Source organism: Stegodyphus dumicola, chromosome 1 (genome assembly GCF_044657685.1).
Source record: "Stegodyphus dumicola isolate Sdum_Otavi_A_Nest chromosome 1, ASM4465768v1".
Taxonomy (NCBI): domain Eukaryota; kingdom Metazoa; phylum Arthropoda; class Arachnida; order Araneae; family Eresidae; genus Stegodyphus; species Stegodyphus dumicola.
In genome coordinates, this window is record NC_140768.1 from 240475506 (window position 1) to 240494209 (window position 18704).

At 31.8% G+C, this 18704-nt stretch overlaps 1 protein-coding gene across 3 annotated transcripts in view; it reads left to right on the forward strand.

Moving 5' to 3' along the window:
* LOC118190739 (E3 ubiquitin-protein ligase Mdm2-like) overlaps positions 1-7247 on the forward strand; it is a 140142-nt gene extending 132895 nt beyond the window's left edge. For all 3 annotated transcript variants that reach the window (XM_085826743.1, XM_085826735.1, XM_085826738.1), the window contains one exon: positions 6797-7247. In XM_085826743.1, the coding sequence (XP_085682869.1) occupies positions 6797-7126 (330 nt within the window). In that variant the 3' untranslated portion in view covers positions 7127-7247. The remainder of the gene's footprint in view (positions 1-6796) is intronic.
* The last annotated feature ends 11457 nt before the right edge of the window (positions 7248-18704 follow it).

The following is an 18704-nucleotide window of genomic DNA, read 5'->3' on the forward strand; positions in this document are numbered from 1 at the left end:
AGGACAAAAACGGCTGGAGTTGTAGAAGAAATAGGTTCAAGGAATTGGTATGAAAAATAAATCTTCAGTTATTGACTGCATTAAAACATTTCGTATCATGGACAGAATCATTTCACTATTTACATGGAACAATTATTGATAAAACAGAAGGCAACACCACTACTCATAAAAATGTCACAGGAAACTGGTTGTTTCAAAAGTGAGAATGATATGTAGCGAATAAAAAAGGAAGAAAGATTGCGAATATATCAGCAGAATGACTCTATGCAATCATTATGGCATTAAGGTTTTCTTGAGGCAGTAAACCATAAAGAAGAAAAATTCAAATCATTAAGATAGTAAAAATTTATTTATTTCATTTTTGCATAAAATTTACTTTTGTTTTATGTTATGCTATTTAATTCTGGTAGTTAAAAAATTTAAGTCATTCGCAAAAAAATGGGTAATATTTTAATAAACTAAATGTAAGATGTGAAAGACATATTAAGGTGCATTATGGTATTTTCTCTGTTATACAGAATGCAGTTTTCAAAGGCATCATGACTAAGCTCTTGCTGTTTTAATCCAACAAGATTGATGTAATTAGAAGTTTGGTAATCTATTCGCAAAATAGTAGCCAAATTGTTCCAAATGAATATATTTTGATGCAGAGATATTTCCTGATATGGAATTTTTAGCAAATAAACTGAGAGGAATTGTACAATCTGTGTTTGTGCTCATTCATGAAGAAACTGACATTAAATTCTTTTGGGAAAAGAAATTATCCATAGCAAAAGATTATGATGAACTAACTACAGTTATGTTTTTGAGTAAGGCTGCATCTTAAATATGTCGCTAGGGTTCTTCCTATAGCTCTTTTAGGCTATTTTGCATCAGCATTAACATTTAGTGATGACTACTGTTCCTTTATCAGAAAAGTGCCAGTTAACTTTATTGAAACTGATTTAGATTTAGAGCAACAAAACCGTACATCTAATCAGAAAGTAACCGTGTAATTTGAATTAATCAAACCAGATCATGTTAAAGCTTTTAAAATGTACTTTATAAGCTTTTCATTTTATTTTTATGTAAAATTAATAATATGTGTAATAATTTTTATGTAAAAAGTCAAAAGAATATTATTTTTTTAATTTATTTTCATTTATTCTAATCTAAATCTAAAGATTTTTCATTTATAACTGAAAGTCAATGCAACCTCAAAGCAGAATTAGGTCACTTTGCAAATTTTTGATCTTATAGTGTAATTTGGTTTCTACCTCTTTCTTGTCCAGATGATGGTTTAAACATCTAACGCTTCATTCACTCAATGGTTTTAAAAAAGTGATCTAAAGCCAAACTTCATTGCTAGGCAACCAGACCTTGCTATATATATATATAAACTGGTTTAAGGATTTTGCCTAAATATTCTAACATTTCAACTTTATGTCTCTTAGTATAGAAGTTGACCAATTACAGCGGAGCAAACAGTTAAGTTGGATTTTGCCGTGCAACTTTCCCTTCCCTGATTGGCTGTGGCTTAAACCCTGCTAAGCATGCATGAATGGACTGTTTTGCCTTAAACCACAAATTTTTTTGGCGACAAAACTGTCGTTTGAACAAAGCATAATGGTATGGTTTCTACCTTATGCTTGTAATTAAAGGGATTCTGATTCTTTATAAACCCCAAACGGCAACACATGGCAATCTTGATTGGTATGCTATTGGTATTTTAGCGAAAAGGCTAAAAATTCTGTGAATTATTATCAGTTGAGTTAGTATCTAAAATCATCTGTTTTTATTATTTTATCAAAAATAATTCCTATATGAAATAAGATTCCTTTTGTTGTTGCCAGGGTTCGTGCGGTCCTTAAGAGTCTTTAAGTTTTTTGGAATTGATTTTTGGTCCTTAAAAGTCCTTAATTTTGACCAAAATCGGCAGAAGGTCCTTAATTTTAATCATCAGAAATGTCTGTGTGTTTTTACAAGTGCCATTTTGAGTGTGAATTATCATTTTGGAGCAATATATTTGGCGATTCACTGACATATATGGTTATCTTTTGAATGGGTTCATGGGTTAAAATTTGTTCCTATTTCTAATATAAATGGTGGGGTACTGGAGTTTCTAAGCAAGAAGTGAAACATAAGCATTTCGGAATTCATTTTTTCTAAGAAGAGCTCTTAAACAACTTTTCGCCTTTGTTAAACGGTTCTGAATTTGGCAATTTATCAACATTTTGGCGATTTTAAGATCAGTTTCTATAAAAAGTTTTTAATTCCGAAATCTGGGAATTTTTCGACAATAGTTTTTAAAACATTGTAACATTGATAAATTTTACTAAAATAATAATATATTGAAATTATATTTAAAAATAACATTTATTTAAAATAAAACATTTTTATTTTTCGCTGTCATATTATAAAGTTTTATTTTGGCAACTTATAATACAGTATTTTGAGTCTGAAAAATAAACAAGATATAATGTATAGAAAATGTATGTATAAAGCACTATTGACAAAACAGTTCTTAGCCAAAGCAAAATTAGCTATATAGTTAATTAAAAATTTCTTTTTTAAAATTTTTTCATAGTAAGAGTTTTTTCCATGTAATCGTGTCAGAATATTCAGAATATGCATCAGTTTTGTCTATAAAATTATTTTTACATTTTTTCTCTCCTTTTTTTTTCCAAAATATTTCTGGCTTTTTGCTATTACAGAATTAGTAGGGATAATTTTTCTTTAGAATTTTAGACATTGGAGCTTGGAAAGTTTAAAAGAATTTGAAGCCAAGATTTATAGACCCACAATTCTAGAAATATGTGACAAAATAAAAAATGTATCCATATTATTAACACATAATGGATGTATTTTACACAAAGTTTGCGGTGAATTTCTTACTTTTTGGAGAACGTCTAGAAAAACAATGAAAACGTACTATTTGAATGTTTTACTTCTGATACTAGAATCTTTTTCTTAGCATGTTAATCTTCCTTTTATTTTCTCTACTTTTCACTAGACACAAGTATGGAAAAGATCAAAAATGCTCATAATCTTATCACATGGGCAGGTGTTATAGAAAGGAATTTTTTTATTAATAAAAGATTTATCTAATATGTCTTAATGCATCATACACCGAGCTGGCACTACGCATTTTCCCTCCTGATGCAACCTTTCTGCTGCCTAGTGCCTTTCTAAATTCTACTTCCAATGTTTGCTGTAAATTCTAAAAGTTTGCCATTTCTAGATTTTGTTGCTCGGTATGTCACTGAATTTTAAATAGTCTGCCGCACCAGCTCTGTAACCGACCCTTACCATATATATTTCATATTTCTTCTGAATGTTCATATTACTAAACAAATAAAATTAGCCGCTTTTCTGTACATTCTAAATGCATTTAATGCATTTAGTGTTTTTTAGAATAACAGAAATCCTTAATTAAATCCAAAAATTCTAAAATGAAAAGGAAATGTGTTGAGGAAAGAAACTGAATCCATAAAGAAAATTATTCTTCAAAGATATGTGCAGTTATTATTATGTAAATTACCCAATTGTTTATAATTTCAGCCTTTACTATAATTTCCCATTTCTATTTCTTCATATGATACAGTTATTGAGCCAGATTAAATTTAAATTAAATTGTATAATCTTTGACCTCTAGTCTACATTATTAGTTTGAATTTGACTGTTCTTGTTTAATTACATCACCGTGAGCTGTAATTGATTTTGTTAGCATCAGAACATGCCTTTATGTTCTAATTTCTTTTTAAATAAGAGGTTTATTTAAACCTTTGTCTGATATTATAATTACTTTCAGACATAGCAATAATTTGATTCACGTCTGTCGGAGTTGGAACTATTTTAACTTTTACCAGATCAAGTAAACCCTCATAGGTATATTGTGGAGAGGTTGACAAGTTAGCAGGTAAAGCATGCAGAAACTAGTCAGAGCATTGGTTTGCGTATTGAGACAAATTTCTGATTGTTAGAAAAGATGCTTAAAGAGGTGGAAATCGATAAAAATTTTTAGATAATATTTTTAATTGAATTTATTCAGTTCTCATAGGTCCTTAATTTTTTCATTAATGGTCTTTAATTTCCGTGTGTAGAAATGTGTACAAACCCTTGTTGCCCAATAGATTTAAATAATAATTCAACATTTTAGCTATTTTAGACTTATGTAACTTGAGGTGTGTACAGTCCTTAAAAGTCCATAGATTTTTTCCAAGGGATTTTTAGTCCATTTAAATCCTTAATTTTGCTTATCTGACATTTCTCTCTCTCTCTCTTCCTCAAATTCATTTTAAAGGATTCTGAATCAAAATTAAATGAATGTAGAATTCAAACAATACAGCTGTTAACAAAGCCATTGCAATAAAAGTGCAGTCTGTATAGAAAGTTTTTGAAAAAGGGGGGGGGGAAGAATGTTAACTTTACTCCCGTGTTTCAAGTTAATGTGACATAAACATGACTATTAAAAAAAGTCATTTCTCCATCCATTTTTATCGGTGAGAATTCAGAAATTCTTCTCTGATTATGAATGAAAGATATAAATAGGATACTACAAAAAGGAGCATTAGAACAATCTAGGTCTTGAGAAAGTGTTCATGTAAGGTCTCTAGTAATCTGTCTGATAATGTTATTTCAAGTTTCAGTACTCGACTCACTTAGGATATATATGGCTATCTCTATCATAATGTGCTCTTCTAAATTAAGTGAAACAAAAGTGTCTCATGTCATTATTAATTGAAATATGATCATGTAACATGGCTACTGATAAAGTTCATTTGCAACACTATATTTTATACCAGTTCCAAAAGTGAAGAATGCTACAGAAGCATGACGAAATTTCATGAAAGTTTTTTAGTGGAGATGGAGTATCGGACAGAACATGCAGGAAATGGCTTTAAAAAATTTGATGTACGTGATTTTGACTTGAATGCACCATGCTTTGTATGGCCATTTTTGATTGATGATATTGTCAAGATTATGATAAAGCAAAATCTTTTTTTGATAACATTGGAGACTGGTGGGCTGAGTTAAGCTTTTCTGCAAACTGTTTTGAACCGCATATGGAAACTAATTTTGGTTTATGTATATTCCTGATGGTGCCTGAGTTAAGTGAGAAAAATTTGCATGATCGAATCGTCATATAACACATCTGTGCTTGCTTGGAACAAAAATGGGTTAGTCTATATTTTACGGTGCCCCTTGGATTATCGCCAAGTTGATGTTTCATTTATGGTAACCTGAGCAGTTGAATGTTATGGAAACCCTATTATGACATGATTGGTTATACATGATTGCGGTGAATTGGACTGATGGGAAAATATTTGTAAGAACTTATTTCTGTGTTGGATCTCAGTTAGGAAGTACATTGCTTATTTTTTGCTGTACACCGTAAAATGGCTGTATATGATGAGATTAATCTGAAGTTTCTGTACAATTTGGAATGAAAGGGGGGAAAAAAGCATTACTTGACAGGTGCGTAAATGAAGGTTTTTTTTTTTTTTTTTTTTTTTTTTTTTTCTTGGTAGTCATTATAAGTGTCCTGTTTGTACGAAGGAAATGTATATGGTCGAATGTAAAGATCGTTCAGATGGCTTTGAATGGGTTAGTCGCAAGAAAGGTTCATGCAGAAAGTGCTGCCAACAGTCCGCCACTACAGAGAATATTTTTGTGAATTTATGTGCTAACGGCAGTATGCATAGTTTTGTTCAAATGATTTTAGAAAGTTTTTAGATGCTGTTAAGGAATTTTGTGTGTCACAGTCTGAAGATACAGGTAAATATGGTAACTCGATATTTCCTTTTTTATGTTATTTCATTGTGGGATTTTAAATGCAGTTTATTGAGCTTTGATTGGATACAAATTTTTTCCAATTTTGGTGATGAATAACTTTAACATTATATGACGTTATCATTCTGATTCTTTTAAGTGAAAATAGATCAAAAATAATTGGTGCCTTCTCTAGTGAGTTTTATCTCATTCAACAATGAAATTATCACATACACATATATATATGGACAAAGTCAAGGGAGTGCGTAGTGCCGAGTTCGTGCAAATCTTTGATGTTTTTTTTAAATGAAAATTGATCGCTTTGTACATGAGCACAAGAGTTTGTGCAATTCTTTGTTATTTTGTTTTTGTGTAGCAACCATCTTGAAATTGTGCCTTGCTGGCCAATCTTCTAGTTTTTGCCAACGGGCACCCTGAAATATATTTTTACCCAAAAATAAACCGAGATACTGTAAGCCCGGACTACTTTCCTTCTTCACCTCTAAAATGAATAAGATAATGCTGTGTATATGGTGGAACATCCAAGAACCAATACATTATGAGCTTTTAAAATCTAACAAAAAGCTCAGTTTGGATAGATACTGCCAGCAAATGATTTAAATAAAGCAATCAAAGGAAAGAGGTCAATGATGTTCAATATGAAGTACATCATACTGCATCACAATGATGCCAGACCACCTTGTCAGATTATTACAGAGCTGGGCTGGGAAATTTTGTCTCGTCAACCATACTCCCAGATCTAGCACTCTCCAATTATCACTTGTTTCTCTTCTTGCAAAATTTTTAAAAGGGGGGAAAAGTCCAAAACAAGCAAATGTCAGCCAAGCCCTACTTGAGATTTTCACCTCTAAGTTTGACATTTTTCCAAAATACACAAGCTCTTTTTTATTATTATTATTAAAAACCATTTTTAGAAAAACATTATCTTTGGTTTAACAAATTTTGAATACCTTAATAAAAATAATATTCTCGAAAACTGTTATTTCTTTTTCAAAAAGTTTTGTAAAATATATTTCTTTTCTAGGAATCTTCTATATGGAATAGTGATTGCGATTCTCCAAGTACTTCTGGAAATATTAAAGACAGTAGTGGATACGATTCTCTGAGTACTAAAGACAGCCAAAATAGTGGATCTTCTCAGGAGAAGTTTGATGATCAGATACCTGTGGAAAAAAGCATTGAATTGTGTTTAATATGTTGTTCGAAACCTGCAAATGCTTCGATCATACATGGAAATATAGGGCATGTGATATGTTGTTATAAATGTGCTTTAAAATTGAAACGTAGGAACAAACGCTGTCCGGTTTGCAGGAGGACGATAGATAAAGTTGTGTACCAAGTTTGTAGTGTTTGAAGATTGCATATAACGTATGATTTTGTTAAAAGTGTGTTTAGTTTTATATCAATACCCTGTACAGAAAAGTGTTTGTGAATATAAATTATAACTGTGCAATAAAGAAGGTTAAATATATAAAGTATCCTTCTTTTTATTCTTATCCTTCCAAAAAAAAGTATGCTCGCTCCCTTTCGGGGGTTGCTGAAAGCAGTTAACATTTTGTACCTCTGATTTTATATATAACTGGATTGTCTATAACTTTTGAATTGTGTACTGTTTGAAAAATAGGAGAAAAGAAGTTAGAAGGGAAATACAATATTATTTTAATTAAAATATATGTATATAAAAGATACAAAATATGAAAGAAAATTACTAACTTAATTACCTTTACCTTTTAATTCCTGATTTTATTTTTGTCTACATCCCCCTTCAAAGAAATTGTATTGTGCTACTTATGTCATTATTTCATCTGCCGTGTAAAAGCTCATACCCAGTCACCATTCAGAACTCAAACAAAAGATTCCAATCTTATTTATAGGCCCTGCTGAAGTGCATATTCTTTTTCCCCCCTCCTTGTCTGATTAGCTTGTATCAAGCAGCTGCACTATGTTGTGTAGCCCCCCACCCTAAATCCAATAAGTGTATTTAGAATATTGTGTGATGTTTGTTGTGCCTATATTGATGTGAAGAAAAGAAAATATGTCCTAAGAAATCATTCTTCAAGAAAAGAAAAGTATGTGTTCTGTTCATTATTTACAAAGTATTCAGTATGCAAGTTTTTTCTTTCATGCATGTGCAAACTGCATCTATCATTATCCTCATCACAGCTGCAAAATAATTGGTGCCTTCTTTAGTGAGTTTATCTCGCTCAACAACGAAATTATCACACACACACATATATATGGGGGGGGGGAATTGGGGTGACATCACTTAGTAAATATGAAGAATCTTCTTTCCCAACCCACAGAACATTTAATTGCATACAAAGCTGCAACAGATTAATTTGGAATATGACAGTTGTTTAGTGCCTCTCCTTGCACTGGTTAAAAACACACAGATATTTTTGCATTACTTTACATTTTTACACTGCCGCATGGCGCTTGCTTGTGCTCATTCATGAAAACGGAACAAAATTAAAATGTCCATCGTCACCAACTTCACATGGTCTGTCACCTGTTCTCTGTCTTCAGGTATGCAGGCGATGTTCTTCCTGTTGCACAGTGCCCTCTGGTCCCTGCAAAACATATTGTTCCCACAGTTTGACATCCTGATTCACATTTTTGGCCTCGAGAACACAGATCTGCAACACTGGTGCATCAAGCCATCATCTAAAAATAAATTTTTTCAGAAAGGAAGGGTTTACATTACGCCCAAAGCGACACTTTTTTAACGTTTTGTGTGTTACCTTTATTAAATATCATGTTCTTTGCACTTAAACCATAAAATTCAATTCAATAGCAATATCACAAAATAATTTTAAAATGAGCATAGCTTTAAAATTCCTGATACACAGTCTCGCTCGCTAAAGATAAAAATGTTTTTTCATACAGTGTTGCCATTGCTTGTTTTGAAATCGTCAAGTTTTTTATTTAAAAACTCAGTAATGCTTTATAAAATATGAAATAGATAATAAAATGAATTCCAAATTAGGGCATCCAGATGCCCATATTCGGTGGAGGATTACATCATTCAAAATTTGGTGGCTCTAACTACCATTGTTTTATCACAATGCGAGAAACGTACATACGTTTGTGAAGATTCCTCATTATTTACTTTCTTTAAATATAACACAGAGCAATAATATTTGGTGGCAACAATTTGAAAAGTGATTCAACGCAAAATGCCAAAACGAAATTAACAGCCCTGCTCGGCTAATGCCCTTTGGCATTATTGCATAGTTCTAAGTTGGAACAGTCCAGGGCTTCATATCAGCTGCTGTGGTTGTACGGTCAGGACTTTCAATGTTGTTCTACTTTTTTCACTTGGTCTTAGCTGTTTCTCACTGTTACACAATACGGACCAAAGACCTTACCTTTATTTAGACCTCCTCCATGTTGTGTTCATTGTATGGCCATTAAATCATTACCGTTATATTCCGGAGCCTCTTGTACGTTTTTCTATTCTCTTCCTAAATTTTTTTAATGTTTTTCCCCTGTTTCCTCTTTAATAATATCATCTCCAACTTTCATTAGAATATTTGTGTTTTCTTCTTCGAGAACTTCTGTTAATCAAGTCCTCTCGATTTCTCATTTTAACACCAGTGAGGAGCTCAAAAAGTGAGCTCTTAGTGCTGTTTAAGATCTGTTGTGCATTTCCAATGTATTTGTACCATATGGTAGAATCTTGAATTCTTTCCACCTGCTTATAGGAATGCTAGTAGTAGTTGTAAATATGTGCTGGATCTTTTCTTGCATACAGTAGTCAAAATCTTTAGGGGTAAAAGCCATACCTTTATCAGTTATTATTCTCGAGGGATTGCCAAAAATTTATTGTTTCAGCTTTTGCAATGCCTCTTGAGCAGATGTAGACTTCATTGGCTGGAGCCATACGAACTACGTAAACACATCGACGATTGTCAAGATAATGATTGTAGCTCTTATTTGTCAACAGTAATGGTCCTATAAAATCGATATAAATGCTCAAAGGGATACTGTCTTTTGGTATGAGATTCAGCAAACTTTTGCCCTTACCTTGTTGTTTTTTTTTTTTTTTTTTTTTTTTTTTACTTCTCTCCCACAAAATGCACTTTACACAACTTGCTTGACTTGCTCAGTTCAAATTCTAAGGTTAGGAATATAAAAGTATATCTTCTGTTTTAGACACTGTGACATGTCCCTTGTTGTGGCTACAACGTATGATTTCTAGCTGGGTCGAACTTGTATAACATGCCATTGTTCACTGTGTATTCTTCCTTCAGTTCTTGCTCAACTAAGGATTTTAGCAACTGGAGGCACTCATCACTTCTTTGTACAGCTGCAGCTTTAGCTATATCTCCCTGAAAATAGGTAACCATCATGACAGCATTTCTACTCGTCGGTGTGCTTTATTTGCTGCCTTGAGCGAATTCTTGAAGTAACACCCATTTCACCAGTTTGAGTTAGATTTTCCTTGAAAGCATTACAATTAGTAATTATTCTGACCTTGGATCCCAAGAGGTATTTTCTGGGTTTCTTTAGAGCTTCCACTATAGCTAAAACTTGAAGCTCATAACTAGGTAGCTTCTCTGGTTGGAGCTTAGTGTTTTACTCGTGAAATGAATGTGGTGTAACTGTCCATCATCAGACTTTTGTAGCAAAGCAGTTTTTTTAGCAAAAACAGCAAAAAAAAAAATGACTGCTTGCACCTGTATGCAATTCTAGTGATGCTCCTTGTTTGAAAATATGAAGAACAGAGCTAGTCAATAAAAGTTCTTTCAGTTAGTTAAATGCTTGCTTTTGCTGAGGCCCAGATTTGAATTTCACCTCTTTATGAAGAAGTCACTCAGTGGTTTGGCTGTTTTAGAATAGTTAGCAAAAAAATTTCTGAAATATCCCATAAGACCTAAGAAGCTCTGAATTTGCTAAAGGTTTTGGGACTGCGAGAAATTTTGAACAGTTCTTCAGAACAGGAGCAAATTGTACCATCCTCAATAATATACGCAAGAAATTCTATTTTTTTCTTTTTAAAAACTAGCCTTTCCTAAAATTGATCTCTAAATGAATTTCTTTCGCTACTTCTAAAACCTTCTTTCTTGTCTCCCATTGGAATGATAAAATCGTCCATGTAAGTAACAACGGTGTCATCCCAAAGTAAGTGACATTATAAATAATTCTTTGGAACACAATCTGTGATGTACGCAAACTAAAAGCCGCTTTTAAAAATTCTAGAGACCTACATGTATAATGAATGCTAAATATTTAGTGCAGTTTCCCTTCATATAAACATAGAAAAATAACCACTTTTTAACAGGGTGCATACGGTCCTTAAGAGTCCTTTGGGGGTTTTTTTTAATCGATTTTCGGTCTTTAAAAGTAATTAAGTTTGGCAAAAATCGGTAGACGGTCCTTAAGTTTAATCATCTGAAATTTCTGTCTGATTTTATGACTGCCATTTTGAGTGTGAATTAGCATTTTGGGGGATTCGCTGGACATATATGGTTACCTTTTGAATGGGTTCAGGTGTTATAACTTGTTCCTATTTCTAATATAAATGGTGGGATACTCAAGTTTCTAAGCAAGAAGTGAAACATGAGCATTTCGAAATTCATTTTTCCTAATGAGCTCTTAAACAACTTTTCGCTTTTGGGGATGTGAATTCTTTTTTTAAACAGTTCTAAATTTGACGACTTTTCAACATTTCAGCGATTTTAAGATCAGTTTCTAAAGAAAATTTTTTTTAATTACGAGATCTGGGAATTTTTCAACGATTTTTTTAAAACATTGTAATATTGATAAATTTCATTAAAAAATAATGGTTATATAATGAAATTATATTTAAAAAATAATATTAAAATAAAACATTTGTATTTTTTGCTGCCATATTATAAAGCTCTATTTTGGCAACTTATACAATATTTTGAATCTGAAAAGTAAACAGGGTACAATGCTATAAAAAGTACAATTTACGAAATAGTTCTTAGTAAAAGTAAAATTAGCTATGTAATTAATTAAAAATATCTTCTTTTTAATTTTTCCATAGTAAGAGTTTTTACCATGTAATTGTTGCAGAATTCTATGAATATGCATCTTTTACCAGATCAAGTAAACCCTCATAGATACATTGTGGAGAGGTTGACAAGTTAAAAGGTAAAGCGCGAAACTAGAGAGAACACTGGTTTGCATATTGAGACAAATTTCTGACTGTTAGAAAAGATGCTTAAAGAGAAGGAAATTGATATAAATTAACCAAAATGTCTGGGAAGGCTTCAAATTAAAAAGACTCATAAATATTTTGTTGAGTGTTCTTGTTACAAAACATAAATGTTTTGCAGCTTTTAATGTGTAATTATCCTATAATATCGTTTCAGAATTAACGTTATAAATTACCTGTATTTTAAACTGAAATTTTATTGGATTGTGATTTTAATAGGCCTTTTTTAACAAATATTGTTTAAAAATAAATAACATTTAATAGTGGCCATGTAAATCCATAATGACTAAAGTTATCTAACTACATAATTTAATTTTTATAGCCATCAGTTTTCTCTTTAAAATTAATTTTACACTCCCCCCTCCCCTTTTTTTTTAATATTTCTGGCTATTTGCTGTTATAGAATTGATAGGGATAATTTTTCTTTAAAACTTAAGACTTCCAGAAATATGTGACAAAATGAAAAATATCTCCATGGTATTAACTCTTAATGGATGTATTTTACAGAAACTTTGTGATGAATTTTTTACTTTTTGGAGAATGTCTGGAATGAAAACATATTATTTGAATGTTTTACTTTTCATACTATAATCTTAACATGTTTATTTTCCCTTTATTTTCTCTACTTTCTGCTAGACACAAGCATGGAAAATATCAAAAATGCTTCTAATCTCATCACATGGACAGGTGTTTTAGAAAGGAATTTTTTTATTAATAAAGAAATTGAAAACTTACAATTTAAAATATTCATCTAATATGTTTTAATGCATCATACACGGAGCTAGATTTAGGCATTTTCCCACCTGATACAATCTCAGTGGATCCTAAATTCTGCTACATAGTGCCTTTCTAAATTTTGCTTCCAATGCCTACTCTAAATTCCTAAAGTTTTGCTATTTGTATATTTTGTTGCTCGGTGTGTCACTAAATTCTAAAAATTCTGCCTCACTAGCTCTGAAATCTGCCTTTACCATATATATTCCATACTTCTTCTGAATGTTCATATTAGTAAAGATATAAAATTAGAAGCTTTATCAATACATTCTAAATGCATTTATTTTCTTTTAAAATGACGGGAATCTTGAATTAAACATGAAAAATGTAAAATAAAAAGGAAACATGTTGAAAGAAACTGAATACATAAAGAAAATTATTCTTTAAAGATATGTAAATTACCCAGTTGTTTCTGATTTCAGCCTTTAGTATATTCCCGTTTTAATTTCCCGTTTCTGTTTTCTCAAATGATAAGAGTCCTGACCCAGCTTAAATTTAAATTAAATTGTATAATCTTTGACCACATGCATTATGATGATTTCTTTCTATACATATTGAATGACTGCTAGTCCACATTTTTAGTTTGAATTTGACTGATTGTGTTTAATTACATCACCATGAGCTGTAATTGATTTTGTTAGCATAAGAACATGCCTTTATGTTTTAAAGTTCTTTTTAAATAATTCTTCTGAAACCTTTGTCTTGAGGCTTCTTGAAACCTTTGTCTGACATTGTAGTTACTTTCAAACATACAGATAATTTGCTTCATGTCTGTCAGGGAGCTTTAGACTATTTAACTTTTGCCAGATCAAGTAAACCCTCATAGATACATTGTGGAGAGGTTGACAAGTTAAAAGGTAAAGCGCGAAACTAGAGAGAACACTGGTTTGCATATTGAGACAAATTTCTGACTGTTAGAAAAGATGCTTAAAGAGAAGGAAATTGATATAAATTAACCAAAATGTCTGGGAAGGCTTCAAATTAAAAAGACTCATAAATATTTTGTTGAGTGTTCTTGTTACAAAACATAAATGTTTTGCAGCTTTTAATGTGTAATTATCCTATAATATCGTTTCAGAATTAACGTTATAAATTACCTGTATTTTAAACTGAAATTTTATTGGATTGTGATTTTAATAGGCCTTTTTTAACAAATATTGTTTAAAAATAAATAACATTTAATAGTGGCCATGTAAATCCATAATGACTAAAGTTATCTAACTACATAATTTAATTTTTATAGCTATATTACTCTTAAAAATTATTTTTGCATATTAAAGTGAGTTATTGAATTTCATTAGTCCTTACTGTGGTAACAAGATAAAGCACAAAAATGTAAAACTTTGTGTAAAACTTATTCTTTGCATCTAGTGAGACTTAAAATAATACAAAATGACTTATCACCTCTGGTGCTTTAGTGGCTTATTGGAACCTTAAAGTATATTAGCTGAGTTACAACACCTGGAAGTCTACACGAAGCTACAACAGTAACTGCTTCAGACAGAGCCCAACTAACTTTCAAAAGTGGTGATAACAGCCAGTCTTATGAATCATGCTGATTCTGATTTTACTTCTCATTTTAATCAATGCTACTTTACATAAAATCTACCTGTTATTTACTAAACCTCTAGACTAGTGTCTCCCAATATGGGGTTCACGCCCCACGGTGGGGGGGGGGGGGGATTCGAAAATGGACTCTCCCAGAGTTAAGGGGAGAAAGGACATTCAAATTTCCAAATTTTCTTCAAGAAGTCGAAATTTAATTTTTTAGTCTCAAAAATAAAGAATAATGTTAATGATGTATACGTAAAAGAGTTTTTAAATTGCAGTGCATTTTAAATACTTTATAAAGAATTTTCACTGTAGATATATAATTTGTATCACTGTAGATTTAAATGCTTAGAAATTTTTCCTAAAACCTATCATTCAAGTTTCTTTCATGAGCATGTCAATTTTTGAATATTAAAAATTATGTATGTGTTTGGGGGAGCATAAGAGTTTTAGAGAGGGCATAGCAAAAAAAAAAAAAAAGGTTGAGAAACACTGCTCTAGACTGAGCAAGTATGTGACAAAATGAGACATTTAAAAAAAATTAACATAAAGCTAACTTTGTTAGTAAAACTTAAATAAAATGTCACTTATCTTCTTTCAAAAATCTCCAACTATTATGAGTGTAAAATATTTAATGTTACTTGATAAATATCATAAAGTTTATTTCATTCTCAAACTTATTAACAATTGTGTTAAACTAATTCATGTGTAATAATAATGTGTCCTTCTTACATATATCTTAAAATAGATCCTATTTTATTTTTAGGATGTATTTACAAAAGTGAAGTTCAGGCATAAATAATAATTTTAATTGAATTTATTCAGTTCCCATTTGCTCATAGGTCCTTAATTTTGTTTCATTAATGGTCCTTAAAAGTAATGAATTTCCGTGTGCAGAAATGTGTACCAACCTTGATTAAATCTAATGTCGAAAAAAAACCTTGTTTCACCAACATGATCCAAAACCTCTTCCTCTTGGGCCACAGGAAAAGAATCCTTAACTATATTTTTATTTTATTCATGAAAAGGCATGTGGTGCCACTTTTCTTTTTGCGCAAAACAATTGATGAAGCATATTCTCAACAAGATAGCTTTATAATTCCATCACTTAACCTCTCCTCGATTTCGTCAGCAAAAGGAAGTCTTGAACACAAAAAACTGGCATTTCATCTTTTAACATAACTTTCGTTTTTAAATTTGTACTGTGCGGCTCTTCTCGTGATTCAGACATACTCTTCAATAAGAGTGAAAACAGTATTGCATGATTTTTCATCTGTAATGTGTGTGAAATCTATTTCACTGTCTACCTCTTTAGCTGCAGAAATAAAAGACAAAATTCCTTTTCAAAGAGAGTCATTTCCATATTGTGTAATCACTTGATCAGCGCAAGTGTTAGATAACCTCTCCAGACATAAGAGGGAGGGAATGCAATCTGTTAACCTGTAAACCATTGCTACCTCTAGTTGAGTGGGTTTTTTGCTTTTGCATAAAGAAATATAAACATGGCTGTTTCTGCTTGAACTACGTGACCAAAACTTTTCTATTAATCTAGAAGGTATCAGGAAAGAGAGATTTCTTTACAATTATCGCACTCCCCCAGAATCTATTAAACATTTTATTTAAAATTGCGCAAATTCTTTTTTTCCACCCCTAATGATTTTCAGAATTTTTTTTTTTTTTTTTTAAATTGTATCTGAAGTGTCTTATGTATTGTAGACATCAGTAGATTTTTGTATGAAGATTCAGTCAGTATTTAATTGATTAATATTTGAATTTATTTTACTTCGTTATATGGTAATGACTAGTTTAGATAAATAATATATAGACTAATTTATTAATTTTATTTTCATTGTATTTAAAATTACAAAATAAATTAATAAAAGATTGATTATTAAAAGCTTCTCTTCCCTATTTGGAATTTTCCTGAATATAAAAGTAATAAAATTAGACAAACAGCATAAAATTTAGAATATTTAATTTACATATATATTACGAGTAGTCAAATAATCTGAATCATGTATTATAAAGTGAATTTAAATCAATTTGGAGTTTTTTTTAAATAGCATCACCACACAGCAGGAAAACTTCCCAGTTTTTTAGATTTCAAGGTTGGTAGCTATGTGCTTAGTTTTTAGCATTATCACCAGTAAATTTTGTAAAAAAATGTTCAGTATAGGCTCTTGAAGCAGTTAACCCTTTTTTAACCGCTTAATGTGAACACTACTCTATTGGGAAAACGCATTCATTAAAAATTTTCATAGCACTATGCAAATTTCAGAGTATATTTAGACTAATAATTTGTATAGTCCGGTGCAGTTTCAAATTGCTTGCATGGTGTAAGGAGACTGCTATGTTAAGCTAACTTTTTCAAGGGCAAAGTTTTTCCTTGCTTTTTTCTATGTTGGTATAAAAAATATGGAGAGAAAATAACTGAAATACTATATGGAAGGTCTAGATTTGTATATAAATATATAAGAATTTCAGTTAAAGCAGACCAAGGGCTTTAACAAAAATAAATAAACTTGTTTAATAGAAAAAAATAGTACGTAGCGTATTCGGAAACAAAGTACCGTTTCATTCTAGCGCTGTGGTAGGCGTCCCCCGCATGCACACTAGTCTTTTTTGCTCCATGACTTTCAATTGTCGCCATTTTGGTTGCTCTATGTTGTGTTTTCAGTGTGCACGTTCAAAATGTTTAAGACAATTAGTTCTCCCGCTGACTGTGAGATTCGTGCCATGATTAAATTTTTGAATGCAAGGAATGTTTAAACTAGCCTAAATTTATCGTCAAGTGACAGAAGTTTACGGTGAATACGCGATAAGTGATGGAATGGTGAGCAAGTGGGTAAGAATGTTTAATGCAGGTCGAACAAATGTCCACGCCGAGGCTCAGAGTGGTCAACCTTCTGTTGTCACCTATGATTTGGTAAGGAAAGTTGATGAAGCAATTCATGAGAACATACGCTTCACAATGACAACTCTTTCAGAGGCATTTCCACAAATTTCACGTACTGTTTTGTTCGAAATTGTGTCTGACCACTTGAATTATCGCAAACCGTGTTCCCGATGGGTTCCAAAAATGCTCACTGATGTTCACAAAACAAAGTGACTTGGTAGTGCCCTGACATTTCTCACGCGGTACAGTGATGAGGGAGGAAACTTTTTAAACCAAATTGTGACAGGTGATAAAACTTGGGTGTGTCATTTCAAACCAGAATCGAAACAACAATCGATGGAGAGGAGACACACTCATTCTCCGAAAAAACAAAAGTTCAAAGTGACAATGTCATCACAAAAAATCATGTGCACTGTCTTCTAGGATAGGAAAGGCGTTTTGCTTACTGAATTTCTTCCCAGAGGTGAAACCATTAATGCAGCACGATATTGTGAGACTTTAACAAAACTAAGGCATGCCATTTAAAACAAACGAAGAGGAATGCTCTAAAGGAATTCTGTTTCTCCATGACAATGCTCGGCCCCATACTGCTGGTGTCACTCAATCGTTAATTTGACAGTTTCATCGAGAGCAGTTCGATCACCCGCCATACAGCCCGGACTTGGCGCCGTCCAACTATCACTTGTTCCTGCACATGAAGTGCGAGCTTGGTGGCAAACGCTTTAGATCTGACGATGACACGAAAAATGCTGTGGAGTCGTGGTTATCGAAACTGGCGGGAAGTTTCTTTGACGATGGTATACAAAAACTGGTCATCCGCTATGACAAGTGTTTGATTATTGGCGGAAACTATGTTAAAAAATAGTTTAAGACATGTATTTTCATGTAAAAATAAAAATGGATTCGAAAAAATTGTTTTACTTTTTTTTTTTTTTTTTTTTTCAAAACGGTACTTAGTTTTCAAATACGCCTCGTATTTAAATAAATGTGCTACATGTAACATAAGTATTTCAATGACCTCATAAAATTTAACAACCTCATTTAATGCCTCGATGATGTTTATCTCACAGAATTTCTTCATAGCAAACTTATAATTCTTTATTACTTGCATTGTTGTAAAACACAGTCTAATTTCTTTAAAATTTGTAACCTTCTTTTAACTGAGCTGACGCTTGGTGCCATGCTTTTCTGTTATATTTTGATCTGGGTTTTTTCAGTAGTGGCATGCTCGTACATAAGCTCTTGTTAGCTCATTGTTATGCGAGGCCAATAGCCACTGACGTCATTATTATCTTAATGGCTGGCAAGGTTAACAACTTCAATTATACGAATGTCAGGAATGCATGATTGTTTGAAAAAGAATGAAAAAACTTTCTTTTGTTACATTTGTCAATTTGTTATTGTTTTCATTTTGCGATTTTGCGTCGAATCACTCTGAATGTCCGTTTCACTTTTCAAACTGTTGAAATTCTAAAGATATGCTCGATTTAAAATTATTTTGCGATATTGCTATTGAACTGAATTTTA